Source organism: Symsagittifera roscoffensis, chromosome 4 (assembly GCF_963678635.1).
Source record: "Symsagittifera roscoffensis chromosome 4, txSymRosc1.1, whole genome shotgun sequence".
NCBI lineage: Eukaryota > Metazoa > Xenacoelomorpha > Acoela > Convolutidae > Symsagittifera > Symsagittifera roscoffensis.
Genome location: NC_087065.1, coordinates 57,275,651 through 57,298,871, shown reverse-complemented (window position 1 = coordinate 57,298,871; position 23,221 = coordinate 57,275,651). Strand labels below are relative to the sequence as shown.

Here is a 23,221-nt window from a genome sequence, read left to right as displayed (position 1 = left end):
GTTCTATTTAGAAAAGTATTCTTGTTGTGCAGAAAATTTTGCCTAAAAATATCCTTTTTAGCGTTTGAGGACAGCTCGCAAAATGGATTTGGACGATAAAAAATAGGCTGGAAATATTTTGAAATTTAATTTGAAATCCGCGTCCATCTCTCCTCAAAAAAAGACCTAGATCCTCCCGTCCCTTCTTTGTTGAAATTTTGGGAGACAAGGTTATCGGTAAAGTTCAACTGTTTTTCTTATTCCCGTCATTCCCTCAAAAAAAACCATATCATTTCAGCCTTCATCCCGCTAAAATTAACCCGTTAACCAGCTTATTGTCACTCCTCGAGAAATTTTCTCATAGCTCAAACTCCTTGATTACTTTTAATTGAGTCCTTATTCAAAATACGTGGACAATTTTTTCTAAAAATTACTATTATTTTTTTTCAATTTAATGTATCATAATTAATTATCACTCGCAATATCTTCGGCAATATCTTCCTCTGTATCGAAGTAGACCTTGCCAATAAATCCTGATTTCACCAGAAATACAATATGCCACGTGACTGTTACTATGGCAACCATAGTGTAAATCAGCGACGTGAAATAAAACCCAACTAATTCGTTCAAGTATCCCCCGACAATTGCAGCTCCCACGATCCGTCCAGAACAAAAAATAATCATGAAACTAGAAGATGCAAATTTTCTGACTTGGTCAATATTCCGTTCTCCGTTCCTGATAGCTGCTTTTTGAAGCAACAAGTATGAAGGATTAACCGCCGCGTCAACTGAAATTCCGTTCATTACAAGAATCAAAACGGCCCAACCTCGTGTCTCTATTTTGGGTAAAAAGTATGGTACAAACATGGCGAAAGTAGTTAACGGTGTCAAAACATGGGCTAAAATCATGACACTAATTGCGTATCCTTTTTGAGTCAGAACACCGACAACAAAACCCGTAATAGCAGCTGTCAGTGAATTGGCCACGAATAAAATTCCGACTATGTTCGCGGCGAGTCCTGTAACTTCCTGATAATGAAGAACATAAGCTGTGTCACGAAAACCAGAAAAAAGAAACACGACTCCAGTTGGTAATAAAATACTGATTGTTGAAAATCTAACTAACAAATGTAAATATCCGATAGGTTTGGAATTTTTTATTTTTTTTTCAGTTTTCTTGTCTGCTGGAAAAGCCGGAATAATTATTATCCCCAGAACTGATAAAACGGCTTCCATTATTCCTAACGAAATAAAAGGTGTTTCGTAACCTCCGATTGGTATTAATATACTTCCAAAAACGGGTCCACAAAACATGCCGACTCCAAATATAGTTTGAATAAAAGAGTTCATAAGGGCCGCTTTTTGCGGGAAGCACGTACTAGGAATGAGAATCATCATTGCATAAACCATTGAGACACCAACACCGTTCACAATCCGAGTCAGAATGCAAAGAACGAAATAAATTCTGTCGTCTGGAACAAAATCATATTAATTTCAGTTTTTCAAACATACTTTTGTCATCATTGTTTCTAGGGTCTTGATAATTCTACTCAAATTCCTTAATTTTTTTTTAGGTTTATGTCCATATTTTAATTATTTTTTCTCCAACAAATACGTTGAAAAGAGCCCTTAAACAGAAAAAATAATTCTAAAAAATCCCGCAACAAAGAACAAAAACTCCGCGCAACAAAACACTTGCATGATGCTAGAAAAGAAATTGTGCGATTTCTACCAAATCTACCAATGTCCCAAGTAGTATGATAGTTCCACAGGAGACCCTTAGTAACATCCCACATTTTGACATTTTGAAAAATCTTCTAAAATTTGGGGGTATTGGCTTGTTCACATGTAAAATGACGTTATATAACTATTATATGCAACCAATTGAACCTAATGCAACCAAATTATGTGGTATACAGGAAAGCACAAAATTTTGGCAGCGTAGCTTAACTGTTGGCGGCGGTGAACGATTTCCTTCAAAAATGCATTTTATTTTATTGCTGAATCGCGAAGAAAGGAAAATTCGTCAAGTGCGGTGGCCGCCAGCCCTATTTAGGCAAAAATTAATGATCAATTTTAAACGAAAGAAGAATAAAAAATTACTTCAAGCCAAACGAAGGTAAATAACACTGAAAAATTATGAAACACTGAAAACTCGAAAATAATGGAATTTTCCTAAAAATTTCGATATTTCCAATTTTCGTGTGTACAGGAGACTGAAAAAACGTCAAAACTTTATTAAAAAAGCTTTGATATCGTAGAAAAGTTTCAAAGATCTGAAACATTGAAGTTGCTGAAGAGCTTGAAACTCGAGAAAGCCAAAAGTGCTAATTAATTGTGCTACAGCTATTTATAAGACTTGTGTATACCAGTTTTTATAATAAAATGGAAACAATTTTGAGGCTTCTAAAAAATGTTTAGTTCGTCTTTTTAACTTTTATGTGCAAACAGAACTTATGAAATAATTTATCAAAGTGGACCTAAAAACAGAGGGAAAACTGTTGTTAATATGTGAATATTTACAACAAAACAGAGTAACTATCGAAAAAAGCAGTTGAATACTTATTTGCGGCTTTTAAGGAAAGCACTTAATCATTTTAGAGTAAACTCAATCGAGAAAGCTGGAACACAAACTGAAACAGGTTATGAATACAAAGTCAAAACTTGATATGAATTGAGGGTTATACTTTGAGCATCCAAATTTTTTGCTTTTTCCATTTAAAAAATATGCAATTAAATAACTGTTTAATTTGATAGTACAATCTGATCACATTTTTGCAGTATCTTGTAGTTAATGTCGAATTGGGTTCAGCTACAGCTTTCTTTTCAAAATTTTGGAGCGCTATCAGTTATTGTCATAGATTAACCATTTGATCAACAAATTAAACTTTGAGGTTTTTTTATATAAACACGATCTTTTGACTGTTTCCACTATCACGCTTTTGCCTCTCTATATACGGTGGCTTTTTGACCCAAATATATGATTAATCATCTACAACTAATTGTGTTTTTAAGAGTTTGACCTATGTTATATATACAATGTATGTTTGAGGTGATCCAAGCTTTTGTATTCACGCTTTGATCACTAGCAGGATCAAAACAGTTATTTTTCATGCTATGTCCTCTCATTTTTGTAAACATTTTCAGTTTTCTTTCAGTTATGTTGATTTTTAAAAAATCAGATAATTGCACGCTTCGTCCAAAGTGTACACGTTAAGCTGCTGTTATTCGCTTAAATGCAATCACTGTTTGTGAATTTTTGGCCAATAAAATCTCAATAAAGTTGTACACATTTATCCATCTATCCAATTGATATTTTTCAAAATTACTTGATTAACCGTAAATTTTTCTATTCCAATCTTGTCCTAGCCTGATTTGGTAAAACAGTGTTTTTCATTGTTGGGATGAGAGTTAAGCCATACCGACTACACCAGCCAGATGCGTTGCTTGTCGCTACGCTTCTCAAATTTCTCTGGCTGTTGTAGCCGGTATGGCTCAACTCTCATCTCAACAATAAAAAACACTGTTTTACCGAATAAGACTAGAAGATTGGAACAGAAAAATTTACGGTTTAACAAGTGATTTTGAAAAATAACAATCGTGTAGATGGATGAATGTGTACAAGTTTTATTGAGATTTTATTTGGCCAAAAATTCACGAAAAATGATTGCATTGAAGTGAATAACAGCAGTTTAACGTGTACACTTTGGACGAAGCGTGCAATCATCTGATTTATCAAATATCAACAAAACTGAAAGAAAACCGAAAAAGTTAAAGCCTGCTATGGAAGAGCATGTATATAAGTTCTAGCATTGTTTAAGAGATGAATTTTGAACATAGTTGAGGATGACAACAGCAGTAAAACCAACGTGTTGCTAGAGTGACAACAGAGAGTCGGATTCTTTTACAAATTTTCAGTTTTTTTTGTTTGAAAAAATTAAATAGTTTTGAAAAAAGCTATCAAACAAAAAAATTTGAAATTTTTGATGAATTAGCGAGAAAGCAACATAATCTACAAATCTAGCCAATGTACCTTGGTCTTTGGTTAAGCTGCAATCTAATAGTTGACTAAAGATATATCAAACTACAGAACCAACAAATGAGTCAAGAAACAAACTTTAAAAAAAAAAACAAAGTTCAAAAATTTCAAAATAATGGCTTAGAATTTTAATTCGAACGAAAACATTCACTGTTCTAAAGTTTCTGTCTAGAACTTAATAATAAGTTGAGAGCAGATTTTTGACATGTCAAACAACTCTATTCGGACCGTCCAATAAAAAGTTTTCAACAATTTGTTCCGGAAGTTTCCGATCCTATGCAATTTAGTAAGCCAGAGTTTTTTTCTTCCGACCACTTAAATACCTTCCTTCGGCTCACTGGTCAATTTTGAGCTGAGGTTTGATACCGTTGGACGATTAATTTGGAGATCAATAGTCATTTTACCAAATTATTTACCACAGTTTTTATTTTATAAGAGTTTATATTTACCACAGTTTATATTTTTTCGCATGTATGTATATAATTAAAGATGTATGTACATACTAGTCGTGTGTTCTCATTTGAGTATTTATAAATTTTTGTTTGCTTGTATGTTTTTATGTAATGTCCGCATGACTGAGTGAATGGTGTAAGTAATTTTTTTTTGTATGAATTTTTTTTTCTTAAGTCGAAAAACTTTTAAAAACTAGCTCGTTTGTAAAATTGTTTGAATTCTTGATTGAAGTTTTATGTCTGTTTTAAAGGAAAGTGTGTACACAGGAGCAGTTGTGTGATTGTAAAATACGATCCATGTCCGTTTGTGGGCAATTCCTCATGCATATTCGTATATGAGTAGGAAAGGCATGTATGTATGAACGTATAATGCCAGTCTGTAATGCATGATTCTTTTTGTTTAAGGGTTTATATATTCGTCTTGAAAGTTTGAATTGATTATATGTTGTTGTGTGTGTTATCATTTGACTGTTTTTTATAGTTCAGTAAAAATATTAGGAAAAACTTTACATGTGTGTTATTTAAAAAAATCTCATATAATTGCTTGTAGGTTTAATATTATCCAAGCAAGTATGTAAAACATATTTTTCTGTTTGTATGTATGCACATACTTATATATGTATGGTACATTTTTTGCTTTCTACTTCTACTTAGGTATATATGTCGGTATCTAAGTATGTATCGATGTATGTTCGTATACATGTATATATGTATGTAATTATGTATGTATGTGTGTATGTATGTGTGTATGTAAATATGTATGCATGTATGTAGGTATGTTTGCATGTTTGTAATTTTGTATGAACGTATGTATTTAAATAAATGTGTATGTATAAACTTTTGTATGTTTGTTTGAATGATCATCTTCAGGTAAGAATTGATATGTGTATGTTTGCATGTATGTATAAGTATGTATAAAGGTGTAAAATGAAGTAGTTTTTTAGGTATGTATTTTTGTATGTATGTTTGTTTTAATGCCTTTAAGTAAGGATTTATATAGAATGTATGTATGTATGTTTGTATGTATGTTTGTATGTATGTTTGTATGTATGTATGTATGTATGTATGTATGTATGTATGTATATATGTATGTATGTATGTATGTATGTATGTATGTATGTATGTATGTATGTATGTATGTATGTATGTATGTATGTATGTATGTATGTATGTATGTATGTATGTATGTATGTATGTATGTATGTATGTATGTATGTATGTATGTATGTATGTATGTATGTATGTATGTATGTATGTATGTATGTATGTATGTATGTATGTGTCTATGTATGTATGTATGTATGTATGTATGTATGTATGTATGTATGTATATATGTGTGTATGTATGTTTGTATGTATTCATGTATGTATGCATGTATGTTTGTGTGTATCTATGTTTTCGTTTATGCATATATGTACGTATGTATGTATTTAGTATGTGTGTATGTATTTGTGTTAATATGCAAGTTTGTTTGAATGTCCTTATGTAAGTTTTTATATGTGTATTTATGTATGTATGTATCTAAGAAAGTATATATGACCATACTTTTTTAAGTATGCATGTAAGTTTGGAACTTATGCAAATGTATGTATGTTTTTACTTGTATACAAGTAAGTAATTTTATATGTTTTGTGGGTGTTTGTTTGGTTATATATGAAATCAATTAGTGTATTTTTGATAAAAATATATATGTTACTCATTCCAAATCTTTTTTTATCTGTATTCTTAGTTTTTAGATTATTCTAGAATATCCAACAAGATACTATAATGATAGTCTTTTTCGTTTTCTTAATTTACAAAACGACATGATACATTTTTAAAATTTTCATCAACATAATTTATCTTCCAGGTAACCTAAGAAAAACTATTACAATTTGATAAACTGGACCACAAAAATTGTAATAAAATCGCAACAGGAAGGATCAGTTTTTAAGGTCTTAGAAAAATTTGTCGATAGAAGCAGCAAACAACAAGTCCAATTGGCAGCAGCATGGAGTCCAAAGTGTTTGATGAACTGTTGCTCATAGATATAATGATTACGATAACCGAAATATCAAAAATTTAGGGTCTATTGAGAAGAATCATGGACCGTGCAGATGAACGAGATCGATAGAAGAATGGTAGAAAACGACAGACTGCTGGTAGGGCTGAAGACGGTAAGCGAGCAAAGTGTAAATGACAAGTATTGTACTTTTGAAGGATGATTGATCAATCTGTAAAAATTATAAATTTTCAGAAGTTTTTTTTTGAAAAATCATATTATTGAATCAAATTTTTAAACAGAGAGAAGTGAAACAATTGTACAATCAGATAAACAGTCAGTAGACACTTTTTTAAATTCAATTTTTATTTAGTTGATAAAGTTTGGTATGATGATGCTAAAAATGCTTACGCCTTTTGTCTTTGAAAAAAACAGTGAGTCTTTCTGCATCTAGACTCAAAACTTTAATTCCTTCAGAAAATTTTCAAACATGATTAGTACAAGATATCAAAACAAATTTTATACTTGCAAGTTAAACATGTCTTTATTAGTCGTTCCAGCTTAAAATAACAGAACGTAATTGACGTTTATCGAATTGCATTGAAACTACAAAATGGCACTTTTATCAATTCGGAAACTAGTGTAGCCAAAATTGATGTGAGAGCGTTGGTAAAGGTGAAACAGCTCTCATCCTGATGAAATCCGATGAGTAAGGTAAAATGTTGATGATCAGGCTTGTTTTTTTTATCTTACATGTTCAAACAACCAACAATTTTTCGAAAACAAGTCTTTTTAATAGAGAACAAAAATATTGATACAAAAATGAGAGGACATAGCATGAAGCTAACTGTTTTGATCCTGCTAGTGATCCGAGCGTGAATACAAAAGCTTGGATCACCTCAAACATATATTGAAAGAAAGGTCGAACTCTTAATAACACAATTAGCTGTAGATGAGTATTCATATATGTGGGTCAAAAAGCCACCGTATATAGAGAGGCAATAGCGTGATCAGGGAAACAGTCAAAAGACATGTTTTTATTTAAAAAAAGTTCAAAGTTTAAATTGTCGATCCAAGGGTTAATCTATGATAATAACTGATAGCACTCCAAAATTTCGAGTAGAACGCTCTAGCTAAACCCAATTTGACATTAACTACAAGATACTGAGAAAGAATCAAACAGTTTTTTTATTGCGTATTTTTTTAAATAGAAAAACCAAAAAATTTGGATGCTCAAAGTATAATCCCCAATTTATATCATGTTTTGAAATTGTAATCATAACTTGCCGCAGTTTGTGTTCCAGATTTCTCGATTGAGTTTGCTCTAATTTAATTAACTGCTTTCCTTAAAACTCGCAAATAAGTTTTCAACTGCTTTTTTCATAGTCACTCTGTTTTAGTGTATACCTCTGTTTATAGGTCCGCTTTGATGAATTATTTCAATAGTTCTGTTTGCACAAAAAAGTTTATAAGCCGTACTAAACGTTTTTTAGAAGCCTCGAAAATTGTTTCCCGAAATACGCAAGTCTTAGAAATAGCTGTAGCAAATTTAATGAGCACTTTTGGCTTTGTCGCTTTTCAAGCTTTTTTGCAACTTCAATTTTTTAGCTCATTCAAACTTTTCTATGATATCGAAGCTTTTGTCGTAGATTTTAGACGTTTTTTCAGTCTCCCGTAGACAAGACACGGAAAATGGGGAAACGTCGTAATTTTCAGGCAAATTCCGTTAATTTAGAGTTTTCAGTGTTTCATAGTTTTTCGTTTTTTTTAGCCTTCGTTTGGCTTAAAGTTAGTTTTTATTCTCGTTTCGTTTAAAATTGATCATTAATTTTTGCCTAAAAAGGGCTGGCGGCCGCCGCACTTGACGAATTTTTCTTTCTTCGCGATTCAGCAATAAAACATGCATTTTGAAGGAATTCGTTCACCGCAGCCAACAGTTAAGCTACACTGCCAAAATCTTGTGCTTTCCTATATACCACATAGTTTGTTTGCATTAGGTTCAATTGGTTGGATATAATAGGTATATAACGTCATTTTACATGTGAACAAGCCAATACCCCAAAATTTTAGAAGATATTTCAAAATGTAAAAATGTGGGATGTTACTAGAGGTCTTCTGCGGAACTTTCATACTACTGTCACAGATATTTTCAACAAAGTTGTCGAATTAACCGCGGTTGTCAACTCTTGTGAAGATCCGCTATTGTTGCGTTGATTAAAACATGCAACCAGCTTTTTGGTTTTTTTCTGGGCAGATAAATGTAGCCCCACCCTCAATCATTGGGCATAGGATATATCGATTTGGAGATGAATTAGTTCTTGTATCTGGTTATTCCAACCCAAAAACCCGCCCTGAATTCGTCCCTGATTATCCAAAAATTTGCAAAATTGACAATTTTTTTAACCGTTCTTTTTTGAGAAATGATCGCATTCAGGGAAGGATTTAAAGGGGCGCCCAGTCCCCCTCAGGAGCTCGACCCCTCACCACCCCAAGGATCCCCCATTGATATTAATCGTTGGCATTCACTTTCGGCCGACCGAGTGACCATAAATGTTTCTAAGATCGCGTTTGACGCCAACTTATTTAACTTTGAGAGCGAGCACGCACCAAAAAACATCAATTTTGTTGGCCAAAATTTTCCAAAAAAGTTTTTAAAAAAAGCGTTTTTTTTTGTCCTGTTTTTTTTAAATTTGCCTACGTGGTCTGAACATATTGAGCAACTTTTACTATAAATAGTGACAGGGGCGGATTTATGGGGGGGGCGTCCACCATTCCTCAGGGATTCGACCCCCTGCCGACCCAGAGGGCCCCCCCTTTGGTACTTCTTAAGAAATCCATTTTTGGGCGACCGACCCTAAAAATTTTCTAAGGGCGCCTTGGGCGCCAATATATTCCAATTTTGAGGAGGAAGGGCGCCGAAAAAACGCAACTTTTTGGTCAAAATTTTCCTAAAAGTGCCTAAAAACGCCTTTTTTGGACTGTTTTTTCGAACTTTTCAAAATTTTATCTGCGGTGCTGAAAATTTGGCCAAAACAGGGACAGGGACTAAACTGTGCTTAGGGAGAGCTCGAAAAATCAGTTTGTTCGACCTAAAAAAAAGGTCGACAAAATTTTCCAAAACTTTTTGAAAATCCGCCCCTCCCCCCCCTCGAAAAAATCCTAGATCAGCCCCTGATTAGTGAAACTTTTTTGAGTACTGTAGGATTCTGAAATTTAATTGATACCTATAACATAGTCCAGGAGTCCAAACAGCACTAAGGCTGCAGAGGAAATAAAAGTGCCGGTAAGAAACACAGCCTTTTTGTTCGAAGGTGATATAAGGCTTCCAATGATAAAGGAAAAGCATAGGTTTGCGACGTCACAGGATCCGGAAACAATTCCAATCTGCGTTTGAGAGATTCCTAAATAAACATAGCTTTTTAATTATGTTCAAAGGTGGATCCCTCCACAACTGTTTAGAACGGCCAAAATGTTTGAGAAATAAGCAGACTATAGTGTTCCGAAACATGAAAGCAAAAGCGTTTTAAGTTCAATGAAACATTAAAAGTGTCTGAAAACTGAACAAAAAATCAATACAATGAAAACTTTCTGCAATTTGGAAATTATGCGTTTGAAAAAACAACCCTTGCAGTAATTTGCATTTTTTAAAATTTAGTTGCCTTATGTTTTCAACTGCAACAAGACTGCTCGTATCAGGGCCAAGCCCTGAATGTTGACTGCCTTTTGAGGTTTATCGAGCAGTAATAACAAAAAAATATATATATAATAAAAAGAAATGAATTTTTTTTTCTAAAATTTGAAGTTTATTATAAAAATCATCCCCCCACACGCCATATAAGTTACAACAGGACAGATTTTGCTCCTTGTAACAAATCAATTATGGCAAACAAGCTTCTTTCAACCAATTTGGAACCATTTCTAAGACAGATTAACTCTTCGCTTACGCGTTAATAGCGCGAAATATATCGCGCGTTAATTGTCCAAAATTGGCCAAAACGGCAATCTTTAAACCCCCATAACTTTACGAAAAAGGGTCACAGGTGAAATATCTTATCACATTTAAGCTCAGGACAACAATAGCTTTCGAATGATATCCGTCAAAAATGGCTAGTTAAAAAGTCGAAATTTGTCTGAAGTGTAGAATCGGTAATCCTACTGTATAACGTACATGGCTTTTTCTTTGAACCTTGAACATGCAAACTAAGTAGTAGTAGAGCTGATTCGTTGATAGCGTCTGGTAAAGATCGGTAAATAATAGAGTGGTTAAGTTAAGATTGAATTAAACTCGTGTTTAATTAAGTTCGTGGGATTAATCCCCCTCTTTAGTGAAAAAAGTGAATGCAATAGCTCCCGCCAACCCCCCCCCCCCCCCCCCAACTCGGGAACTATAAGGGCGAACGTTATGAAATTTAATGGAGTGATACTAGAGATGATTTGACCCGGGCATGCAAAGCGCCGGACCCGCTTGACCCCCTGGGGCCGGGTGATAACGGTTCCCGGAAGTGCAAATGGCCCCACCGGAAATCCTTAACTACTGGTCCGATTGAGCTCATTTTTATATATGTGGTAGCTCTGGATGAGGGAAGCTTAAGTTTGAAGTTTCGGAACCTCAAGGTCACCCCGGCCCGATTTATGCCTTAAACAAACAAACCCCCCCACGACTCCCGGAGGCTACTCCTCGACCCCCAATGACCCTAGGGAGCTGAAACTTGGAGGGATGGTAGATAGTGACATGGTCTATCGTATATTAGGATGATGACCCTACTGGGTGACAATGGCACGGGCTATTAGCACTTGGGAATATCACCCCTTTTAGGTGTTAATGGGCTATTTGCGAAAAATAATGCGCGAGGGCATATCGATTTTATGGCTTATATGTGTAGTATAACCCACCCCGGTAAAAAGGACCCCTATAGGTCTCAGCTCCCGGTTGACCTTTCTGGTGCTAATTGACTTTTCCCGGGAAAAGTGATAATGAACCTTAAAAGTGGGATAACTTGAGAAGTATTTGTCGGATATGGATGAAACTTGGTAGGTACGACCCCATGTGACCTCGAACCGATTATGGGAGACTTGACCCCGGGTGACCCCGGGTTGACCTTTACTTGACCTTTTGGAATTTTAGCCCCGAAACCCCTAAAATTAGCACCGGAAAGTAGCCCAAATCATATGTCTCGTAATCAGGGGAGTTAATAGAGATATGTTATTGATATTGGGTGACAATTTGCGTGCATAGGAAATTAGTTAGGCATTTCCTGGAATTCGATGGAATATCTTGGCTTAATGTATAGTGGTATATTGTTGGATTTAATACGAGTTAGTTAAATAAACATTGGGTTAAATTTTGACTTGGCGAATGAACTATTAATAGAAATGCGTCAATGGCACAGAAAAGTAGTCACATATTAATTTGGCAATATGACAGAGGGAATAGGGAATTAATTAACATAAATATTAGAAATGTACTGGATATTCCATTGGCTTCTGGGGAATGTTTTATTGGCTCAATTGGACCCCAGTTGAGGGAACGGCTTACCCTGAAGGTCGATTAGATTGAAATTTGAATGGGTTATGTATTGGAATTTTTGGATTGCGATAATTAGGAAATTAAGTTCATTGGGAATTTATCCTAGTCATGGGAGAAAGGAAAAGATGCGGGATAATTAAATAAAGTCCTTGGGTATTTGGATATGTAAACATAGCTTGAATTAAGTTGAAGTTGCACTTGTTATTTGTTTAGCATAGCTTTGATTGGCATTTTGAACTTGGCATTTAAATTAATGTGATCATGCGGGATTTATGAACTGGAACGCTGCGTAGGAGGCATATAGGTAAATGTTAAGACTTATACGGAATGACGGATCTCTAACTAAAACTAAGAGTAAATAGACATAAGGCACGGATGTTGCGGAACGGCCTTTAGGCGTCAGAACGATTGGGAGTTAATTGTTAACGAGTCGTATCTCAGAGTTATTGAGAACGAGTTAAGTTACTCGTTGAAAAGTTAAAGTAGATTAGTTAGTGAAGTAAGTTAGGCTATCTAGAGGATAGCGGAATCGTTGTCGAACGATTGATAATTGATAGAAGTTCTCGAGGAGAACATTAGATATTAGTTAGGCGTTAATTGAACTGCAGGAGGCAGTTGGTTGAATAATAGTAATCGCGGACCCATTCCTTTGGTTGAATGATTAATTTATGTTCCAGCCACTTATAGGCTATTCTGTATTTGGATTGATTATTTCTTAATTCATTATTATTATTGGAATTGTTGTTGCGATTGACTACTGATTGCGAGCGAGATACAGTCGAAAGAGCACAAACAAGGGGCGAGCAGCATAATACGATACAGAACGGCTATCCACCAAATCAACCCTTTTGGGATTGTAAACAGTACTGGGATTTGGTTGCCCCACCGACCCAGTGCTAAAGGGAAACATATTGCGGCGACGCGGAACAGAGTGAGAGGTCGGCCTAGAGATATTGTGAATTCCACACGTTTACATGAAGAAAAAAAACCCACCCCGGGGGGGCTTGGGGGGCGGATGCCACCTCCCTCAGGGATTCGACACCCTACCGACCCAAAGGGTCCCCCCTTTGGTACTTTTTTTAAGAAACCCACTTTGGGCCGACCGACCCTAAAATTTTTCTAAAGACGCCTTTGGCGCCAATATTTTATAATTTTGAGGGGGGGGGGGAGCGCGCGCCGAAAAAACGCAATTTTTTGGTCAAAATTTTCCAAAAAAGTGCCTAAAAACGCCTTTTTTGACTGTTTTTTCAAAAATATGCCTGCAGCGCAGAAAATATTGCCAAAATAGGGGCAAAACAGTGCTTTGGGAGAGCTCAAAAATCAATTTGGTCGACCTAAAAAAAAAAGGTCGTCAAAATTTTCGATTTCTTTTTGAAAATCCGCCACCCCTCGAGAAAATCCTAGATCCGCCCCTGCTAAGAGTGATCCAAAAATTGAATTCAAATGAAATATTTTTATCCCCACTTCTGCCTTGTAAAGCTCAGCTCAAAACAGCAAAGTGTTTGAAATGGTAACACAATGTTCATTTCAAAATTTCAAATAAAAATCCAAGTTTACCGTAACTACTAAACGTTGCGAAACAACCAAATTGCCAAACATCATGAAATGCTTTTCAAACTTAGTATTAATTGCAAACACTCAAACGAGGATTTAAGTTTATTCAGCTTATTATCGCTCTATCTCATTCTCATGGTTCTGCTTCTGGAATTGTTTGTCTTATGGATCTTTCTAGTTAGAGTGCTTCACTTTCGTTGAGTACTTTTCTGCTCAGAGGAATTCATCCCATGAAATACCTGGCTAACTCACGCCTTCATAACAATGTCTTTCAATTTTTCATCCGTCTAGCTCCCTTTAATTAGTTAAATCTCAAACGTGTGAAATATTCAACCCTATATCTTGAATAGTTGCAGATAAAATGACAGAAACGTTGTAAAAAAATGTTCATTTGCTCGTTGAAATCAAAAAAGTTGCAAATTTTTTGTCCCATGACTGCAGTACATGTGTTTTTTATGCGTTTTGAATGAAATGAATACAAAAGTTTAAATTACAAATTAATCGCTTCAGAAAACATAATTTCTTACCGTGATCTGTGGCCCTTGGCGGGAAGAATGGTCCGGGTAAGGACATGCTGACACCTTCCACGAACGACAGAGCTGCAACTAGTACAACCGCAATTGCTCTTCGGAGTTGGGAGGGAAACTCGTTGCCAGGAGTTGTTGGAATCAAAGGAGCGCCCTCAGTGTCGCTGTTTTTTGACTCCATTTATAGTTATTTGTCCGATATATTTTTTTTCGCAGAATCAATATCGTTGCTAATCGCAAACGTAAATAGCTAGAAAAAGATAGTTGCAAAATTCTATTTTTGCCCATTATTTTGCCATTTATTTTTGCAAAAAAAGGCTTTAAAAAGATGAGTAAATTTCATCAGTTTTCGCTTTTTTTGTACATATATTCTGGTATTCGAGATGACTTCGAGGCGCAAATTTTCGACCTCTCACGTGAGTTTTTGAGTCGTGTAAAGTCGCGACTTGAGTTGCGACATTCGAGCAAAGGCGCGAAAAGTCTCAACTTCAGTCGCGACTTGGACTCAATACGGTCGCGCAACCAAAATTTTGCAGTCGCGCCAAGGGTTTCATAGGAACTTAATTTTTGATGCAACTTTCTTTAATGTGCTTTCTCTGAGGTGCTTCAAATAAGAAAGAATATTTTTTAATCAAGCAAGCTTGAATCTGTTAAAACAAAGAAAAACAATTTATCTGTCAACGCAACTAAACATGTATCAAGATGGTAAGACTATTAATTTTTTTTTGTGTCAATCACCTGAAAGTAAAAACGTGGTCAAATCTTCGGTTAGAACTGAATAATCACATCAGAAAAAGTCTGCTCAAAACGTAAACTTAATCAAACCAGGTTGACCTACAAACACTTGTATAATTGCTAACCATACAATTCCAAAAAACGTTTATCATACTATTGAGACATACATCAAGCAGTAGCGAATTTAAAGGAGGGTAGCACGCTTCCCTCTCAGGGATTCGATCCACTGCCGACCCAAAGGACCCCCTTTGTATTATTTTGAGATATCATTTTTTGGCTCACTGACTTTAAATTTTTTCGAAAGGCGCCTTCTGCGCCATTATATTCCAATTTTGAGGAGGAAGGGCGCCAAAAAACGCAATTTTTTGGTCAAAAATTTCCAAAAAGTGCCTGAAAACGTCTGTTTTTGCCTGTTTTCTACTGGAAAATTTGCCTCTGACACAAAACACAAAAAAAGTTGGTCAAAATGAGGTCTTCATAAAAATAGGGAGAGCTCAGAAAATCAATTTGCTCAACTTAAAAAACAAAAATGTCGACAAAATTTCAAAATTTTTTGAGTAAATTCCGCCCATTTCTCCTCGAGAAAGCCCTAAAACCCAGCCTGATGATGAAAGTAGTTTCGAAATTGCCCCCAAACTTTTTTTCATCCGCAAAACGAACTTTGTACTCAAACAAACATTTTCGAAAAAAACTCACAAGATAACTTTTTTCAAAAACCCTCAAAACTCCTATTTCTTTTGAAAGGCATGTTTATGTATGCCTTGATCATGTCTGATTAATTGAAATTTCAAATTTTAAAATTTTTCATGATTGAATATTTTTGTCAAAGATTTAAAATTTGTTACTTTCGTTATATCACTTGTGCAAGACAACTCTAAGACAATTCAGGTCGTTTTCTATGCATTGTAAATGCAAGACCGTCCAATCTTTGGTGCTTTGAATAACCAAGGTCTTTGTCACTTGCGTTCGGTTACGAACAAACCCAAAATTTTCCTAAAATTACATTTAGAAAAAATTCAACTTTTTGGTTTATGAAAAAATACTTGTCATATAATTTTCATATATGGAAAAATGGTTATCATAGATATTTTATTCATTTTTATGTACGTTTGGAATTGTATGGTAAGAAGTTTTTCAAATATGGAAAAGGTATGCGAAGAAGTTTTGGTGAGCCCGGGAAAACGTTAGTTAGTATTGAAAAGTGTATTGACATCTTGATACATGTTGACAAATGTTTATTTCCATTAATTTTTGTTCAACCTTGCAGGACTGAAAATGTGAATTGCATTCTGAGGATAGATTTTAAGTGTGGGAGCGTTCAACAGTGATGAAGTACAATAGAGCCGAATCTAAAAATGTGACTACCGTGTTTAAAACTCATGATATTTGGAAATTTTGAATTCCATTTGTTGGCAGTTGCACTAAAATATTGTTCCAAATTTCGAAGAAAATGATGGAATATTTCTGCTCGGCGTGTTTTTTTCTCCAGACATTCTTTGACTTTTTCACTAGCCATTTTCACAGAATATTTTTTTATATCATTCAAAAAGTATAGCTGTTTTGAGCTCAAAGTTATAACAATTTTTTTACTTATGATCATGTTTTGTGAAATTTGATGTTTTAGAAATGGCCCATATATTCCGTGCTAAAAACGCGTAGGCGAAAACTCAAACTAGTCTTAGAACTCGTTTAAAACTCAAATGAGGCAAGCTAGTCGGGCTATTTATAACTTGCTACAGGCTAATTAGTTCTCTTTGTAGTTTACATAGGGTGTGAGATAATTTTCAAAAAAAATCTAAATCAAAATGTTTCAATTTTTTGAAACTTCATCACTTTTTAAAGCGAACTCTACATAGACCTTAAAAGGCTGACGGAGTATTCAGGGCTTCTCCTTGATGCGAACAATCTTGTTTTGTTTCCGCGCAAAACACAAAGATAATTTGACCGTTGCTTATTTAGTTGGTTGTCGGCAAAATGACGCCGCGCTTGGGCAAATTTTGTTTGCTTAACTTGCGGCATTAAATAAAAGTTGGTCTTTATTAATTGCCCGCAATTTTAATTTAAGAATTTGTTTCAAAATGATTCTTGTTTGACTAAAAAAAAACAAAATTCATTTCAGATATAAAACATTGGTTCAGAATGTTACAAAAGTAGGCGTTATTTTCTTTCTTTAAATTTCAAAGCCGTTTTTGTCCTCATGTTTTTGATTTTGTTAGTTTTGTCTATATGAAACTGTAATTTATAACAGTTTAACTAGATTAACTTTAATTCAAGAAAGCATTGCCAGACGGGTGTTTTTTATATGCGTTCACTTTTAAAAACTCTTATCCCACAACAGTCAATCAACAACAATCTTCCAAGTAATTTATTGGCCAAATTGGTGACCTTCGACACTTAATCAATCATAAATGGTTGCTTTAGGGTAGTTATGTTTTGATAATTTTTGATAATGGCTGATAAGATTTTGAAAACAGGAGAAAAATGGTTTTAAAACGTCAAAATGGTCAGTTTAAGTTTTATTAACTTCGCTCATTTGAAATGATTGAAATTATCAAAAAAAAGTTATGCCGGTTCAATCTCTTTTCAATAATAAGACTATATTTTTTTCTATGCTAATGTAATAATATGTAACATTTTTATTGGACGCTGTCGCATATTTCTGATACTTACCTCGCCAAACGAGGCAAAACTGTGCATTTTTTGAATTGTAAGCGGATTCCGCAACAGGCCAAAAACAGAATTGTTGCGGAATCCGCATTTTTGCCTTTTTGTATTCTTCTGCTGTTTTGGATTCCACGGACAAATACCTAAAAGACTGTATTGCTCAAAGTCGCTCCAACACAGGCAACTTTGCAGAATCCGCAACAAATTTTGGTGGAATCCGCAACAAAGATTGCAAAACCGGAACAATTTGTTGAATACATAAGCACATAATAATATATGTGTTCAGAAAACTTAAGCTGGCGTGGAATCCGCAACTGTAAGTGGAATCCGCCAGTTGTAAGCGCAATCCTGATATTGTTAGTAGATTCCGCAATTCGTAAGCGGAATCCTCAAATTGTAAGCGTAATCCGCATATATTTGCGGAATCCACTTACATTTGCGGAATCCGCTTACATTTGCGGAATCTAGAATAACTACCTATAGTCACTCGTTGCGGAATCCGCAACAAAACTACTGTGCCGACAAAATTTACGTTACAGGTATTGGTAGGCAGATTCCACGGAATTTTTATAAACGGATTCCTTTTACAATTTGGAACATGTTCAAAGATTTGTCTCTGGATTCCAGGAACATCCAGCCTAAAAGCTGTGCGCCAATCCAGTCCACAGTTTGCTCTCGTAACGCTTGTTTTAATTTGTTCAAAAAATGCTCCTTTTAACGAATTCGCATGAATTTAATTCACCTTAAATGGCTCGTTTTGGCGTCTGGAACAGATTTTGAACTCATTTCAGCAGGTAAAAAATTATGTCAAGTATCTAATAACCTGAAAAGATCCGTTAGTTTTTAATTGTTGAACTTGTTTAAGGTCAGTGTTGCAGTCAATTGTTTTTGTTTTTAACTATCAACCTGTCCTTGAGACATTTAGCTGGCAATAAACCTTTTACCAATTTTCTACATGTCTGAACCGGTATGATCAATTTGATTCTAATCCTGAACTAATCATAAAAATATGCAAAAATCAAGAATACACCTACATTGCTGGTTTAAATTATCCGGACAAAGAGAATAAAAATTGAACTTTATTACGCGATTTTCTCAAATTATGTTGATTTTAGACAAAAATGATGAACACCAATCTTGCACAATCATTTTAGGCTTGTTTTAGTCAATCAAAAACTGTTCTAAACATAATAGTTCTTTCATTAAAAAAACTATATCACTGCAAATCTCTTATAAAGTGCAGCAAAATTTAGGATGGGGGTAATCTCCTAAAGTGGGCGCGCAAAAGGTTTAAATAATGTTTTTATTTGAAAAAATTAGTTTTTATAAAGTAATTATGACATTAAACACTTGGCTATCAAGCAAAAAGGATTATGTTTATACAAAGCTGCGAAAATTATACTCTTTTTAATATGTTGTTGGGCTAGATGAGAAGCTTACACTTATGTCGTTTTGTCAAAAAAAGAAGTAGTAGATTTGAAGTTATTATTGATTGACTAAACGAAGCCAAAAACAAAGTTTTTTGGGGCAAATTTTGTGCCCAATTTTGGCTAAACAATTTGCACCATTATTTCTTTTAAGGTTTTAAGCAAAATGTTCTTCATAAGTTTCTGTCAGAAATCAAACAAGTTTGAGAAAAACGAGTTTTAAATTTCAAACGCGTTTTCTCCGCATAAGTTTCTGAAAAAATTCTGACCGTTTTAAATTTCAAACACATTTTGTCCGGGTAAGTTTCTGAAATAATTCTGATCGTTTTAAAATCCAAACGCGTTTTTCTGGGTAAGTTTCTGAAATAATTCTGACCTTGAATTCTGAGTTGAAATGGCCTTCGAGATTTAAAAATTGCATTTGAAAAATCGAAATATCTAGCCAAATTGTTGGCGCTTTTTCAGAGGTCAGGTTTTTGAATATCTTCAAGATCTTTACTTCAAAACAATTTTCATTCAGCAGCGATATGCAACTTCTCAATAGCAAACAAAAACATAGTATAATTAGTAGCAGCAAAAAGTTCGGACAGACAAAATTAATTAAAAAGAGCAATTGACCTATTTTGGAAAAGTTTTGCATGCAAAATGAAATTTTTCAGTCCGATTTTGTGTCTCAAGGTTGTCTGTAAAAGAAATTGCATGCAAAAGTCTGTCAAAATGGTACGATTGCTCTTTTTAGAAAATTGTCTGTCCGACATTTTTGCAACTCTCTTTAGAGAGTTGCAAAAAGTTCGGACAGACAGAAATAATTAAAAAGAGCAATCTGCCAGTTTTGAGCAATTTTTGCTTGCAAATGTGAGTTTTTAGGTGACCTTGAGACATAATTTCTGTCTGAAAAATATGCGTTTGCATCCAAAATGGTCTGAAAAAGGTCATTTGCTCTTTTTGATTATTTTTGTCTGTCCGAACTTTTTGCTACTAATTATGTATGACGACAAAAAAGCAAACTCAAATTTCCAAAGAACTATTTCTGATTAGTCTCAGCTTGAAGGTCTCAGCGTTTCAAAATACTGATACGTTGCCGATAAGTTTGTTAAAGCTATACAAAGCTGTTTTAAATTAACCGGACAAAACGCGTTAAACTTGAAATTTAAAACGCGTTTTTCTCAAATTTGGTAGAGTTTAGGTGAAAAATTATCAAGAAAAAACTTGCTTAAAATTTTAGCAGGGTTAAAATGGCGCAATTTGTTTTGAAAAATTCGGGCCCAAAATTTTACCCCAAAAATGGGTCATTTTGGCTTTTCTTAGTTAATCAAAAATTACGCCAAAAGAACCCAGTCGATCACAAACATAATTCTATTAAAGTGAGCCCCTTATGTAGCCGAACAAACTTTAAAAAAGGTTATATTCTCCAAAATATTCTATATTTTAATTTATTTTTGTTTGATAGACAAATAGGTTGTTTTTACTATATAATTACTAACTTTTTAGTTAAAAACAAATTTTAAACGGTTCGCAATTTTTTTTGGAGAATAAACCATTGTTAAAGTTTGTTGGGCTACGTAAGGGGCTCACTTTGGTAAAATTATGTCTGTGATTGAATGGGATTTTTTGGAGTAATTTTTAGATCAACTAAGAAAAACCAAAATGACCCATTTTTGGGGTAAAATTTTGGGCCCGAATTTCTCAAAACAAATTACACCAGATTAATTTTGTTAAAATTTTAGTCAAGTTTTGTCATCATAAATTTTCACCTAAACTCAACCCAATTTGAGAAAAACGCGTTTTAAATTTCAAGTTAAACGCGTTTGGTCCGGTTAGTTTGAATCAGCACTGTATATAAAGTGGCGAAGAGTTTGAACAGACAGAGATAAATAAAAAGAACAGTCTGCCAATTTTGAGCAATTTTTTCAAGCAAATCTCATTTGTTAGGCTACCTTGAGGCATACTATTTGGCTGAGAAATTAGTTTTTGCAAGCAAAATTGTCTGAAATAGGTCATTTGCTGTTTTTAATTAATTTGTCAGTTTTAATTTTTTAGAATTCTCTATACATCGCACTGAAAGTTGCTCGTCAAATTTACACGAAGAACCAGCAAATTGACATTGAAACAAAAAAAATTCTTCGAAAGTTCGATGACACCGTTTTAGCAAAAAGTCTGAAGTTACTGTGACCAATATTTTTTTCATAGACTTGGTTTATGGAATTGTATGATTAGAATTTTGGTCGTTGTAGGTCAACCCGGGTTAAGATATGTTTATATTAAGATAAATTTTAAGAAATTGTAACCACGTCAACAAAATCTTTGTTCTCAAAAGGTATTACATTGGCTATTGTTACCACTTGACTCGTTGCTTACAATTGACAAGTCCAATTTGAGAACATTATTAGCTTAAGTACAAGTAAATAGATTTTACTTGATTTTTCAAGTAAATTTTCTGCCAAGTTTTGAGAATATAGAGCATTCGATGCATGTTCGACTAAAAATAAGCATCCTATGCCCCCTCCCCGCAAAGCAGAATGCGCGTTTGCTCGAGCTGACCTGCACACATAAAAGCTTTCAGGTGGTAGATTGAATTGAACACCAAACATGATGATTTGATTAGTTTGTTAATCAAATGCGTGAAAACATGATTAGCTTAAGTAAGCCAAATCATGCAAACTAGCAAGCCCGCCTCCAGCAATCCACTGAATAGCAAAAAAATAATTGTTGTTCCGATCAAGCTATCCAAGCAAAGAAATTTTGAACAACTTTAGGTTAAGCCCTATCGAAAATCGGTTCAAAAAACTTAAGGTTTCATATAACGGATCGGTTCCAGAAAAATAGTTTGCTAAGACAGATTTTCCTAACAAGCTATTCAAGCTATGAAACTTTGAAATGTTTCAAAATGTTTCATGAAGCAAATCGGATGGCGCAACTTCGAGTTTCTATATGGAAGCTACTCAAGTGATAAAATTTTTAAAGTTGCTTCACAGAACGAACTGGTTTGCAAAATGTTCAAGTTTTCTATGCCAGCTATTTAAAACATTTTCAACTTTTAAACATTTCCATATTATTGCGTAGACTGATTTGGTTCACGAAATTTATAAGTTTTAATAAGCAAACTATTGAGCTATGACTAAGAATTAATTTAATGACTGAAAAAAATTGCGAAAAATTTAACTTTCTCAATGCAACCTGTTTTAAGTATGGAACTTTGTATAATTCAAGTTAGTTCAAAAAATGAACTGGATAGCAAACTGTTTTTGTTGGAGCCTTTCAAGTGATTTCAAAAATTTCTCTTAGTTTTTAATCACTTTTTACGCGAGCTAAAGGATCGAGGAACTTCGAAAAAATCCACACCATTTTTTCGATCGAATTGTTTTTTTAACAAAAGTTACAGTTTTCACACTTTGACGAAATTAAACATAATAAATGAAACAAATCAGTTCACTAAAACTTGTTTAAGCAATGTTTAAGCAAGCTATTGCAAATTTTGAAGCTATTCGAAACATTGTAAGCTACGATACTTGGAAAAAAATCCAAATTATTTCATAGATTGAATCGGTTTGCGAAAAATTTAAGTTTTTCTAGGCAAGCTAATTGAGCTATGCAACTTTGAAACTTCAAGTTATTTCATAAACCGAATAAGTTCGCGGTAAGCTTAAAAATTTTCTAGGCCAGCTAATGAAAATTGAGTTTTTTCAAGTTTTTTTAGACCGAATCAGTTCGCAAAAAGCTTAAGTTTTTCTAAGCAAGGTTTGAAGCTAAGAAAATTTGAAATCTTGCAAAATCTTTCGTGGATCAAATTGGTTCGTCAAAACTTTAAAGTTTTCTTAGTGATTTTTTAAAGCTATGAAATTTTGATTTAGTAAAAATTATTTCATAGATAAATCAGTTTGCAAAACGCGTTAGGTTTTTCGAAGCAAGCTAATCAAGCTATGAAACTTTGAAACATTGCAAGTAATTTCAAAAAACGAATCAGTTCGCGAAATTTTTTTACTTAGCAAGCTTCAAAAGCTATGAAATTTTGAATCAGTACAAGTTATTTCAAACATTAAATCAGTTCGCGAAAGGCTTTAAGTTTTTCGAAGCTAGCTATTCAAGCTATGAAACTTTGAAGTATTGCCAGTTTTTTTGGAGACCAGATCGGTTTGCAAAAAAGTTTACGTTTTGTAAGCAAGCTGTTAAAGCTATGCAACTTTGAAATCTTCTAGTTAAAATCAAAAACCGAATCAATTTGCGAAATCTTTTTCTTAGCAAGCTAATCAAGCTATGAAAATTTGAAATTATACAAGTTCTTTAGTGGACTTAATTGGACCATGAAAAATTTAAAGTTTTCTAGGCAAGCTTTTA

At 34.1% G+C, this 23,221-nt stretch overlaps 1 protein-coding gene across 1 annotated transcript; it reads right to left on the bottom strand.

The window, feature by feature from the left end:
* Positions 1-444: 444 nt before the first annotated feature.
* LOC134844546 (MFS-type transporter SLC18B1-like) lies at positions 445-14,304 on the bottom strand. Its single transcript, XM_063861273.1, has 3 exons — positions 14,061-14,304; positions 9,677-9,853; positions 445-1,451 (listed from the first exon to the last, which is right to left on the bottom strand). Exons 1-3 carry the CDS (start codon positions 14,239-14,241, stop codon positions 445-447), a joined length of 1,365 nt encoding a protein of 454 aa, XP_063717343.1. The 5' UTR covers positions 14,242-14,304.
* Positions 14,305-23,221: the final 8,917 nt, after the last annotated feature.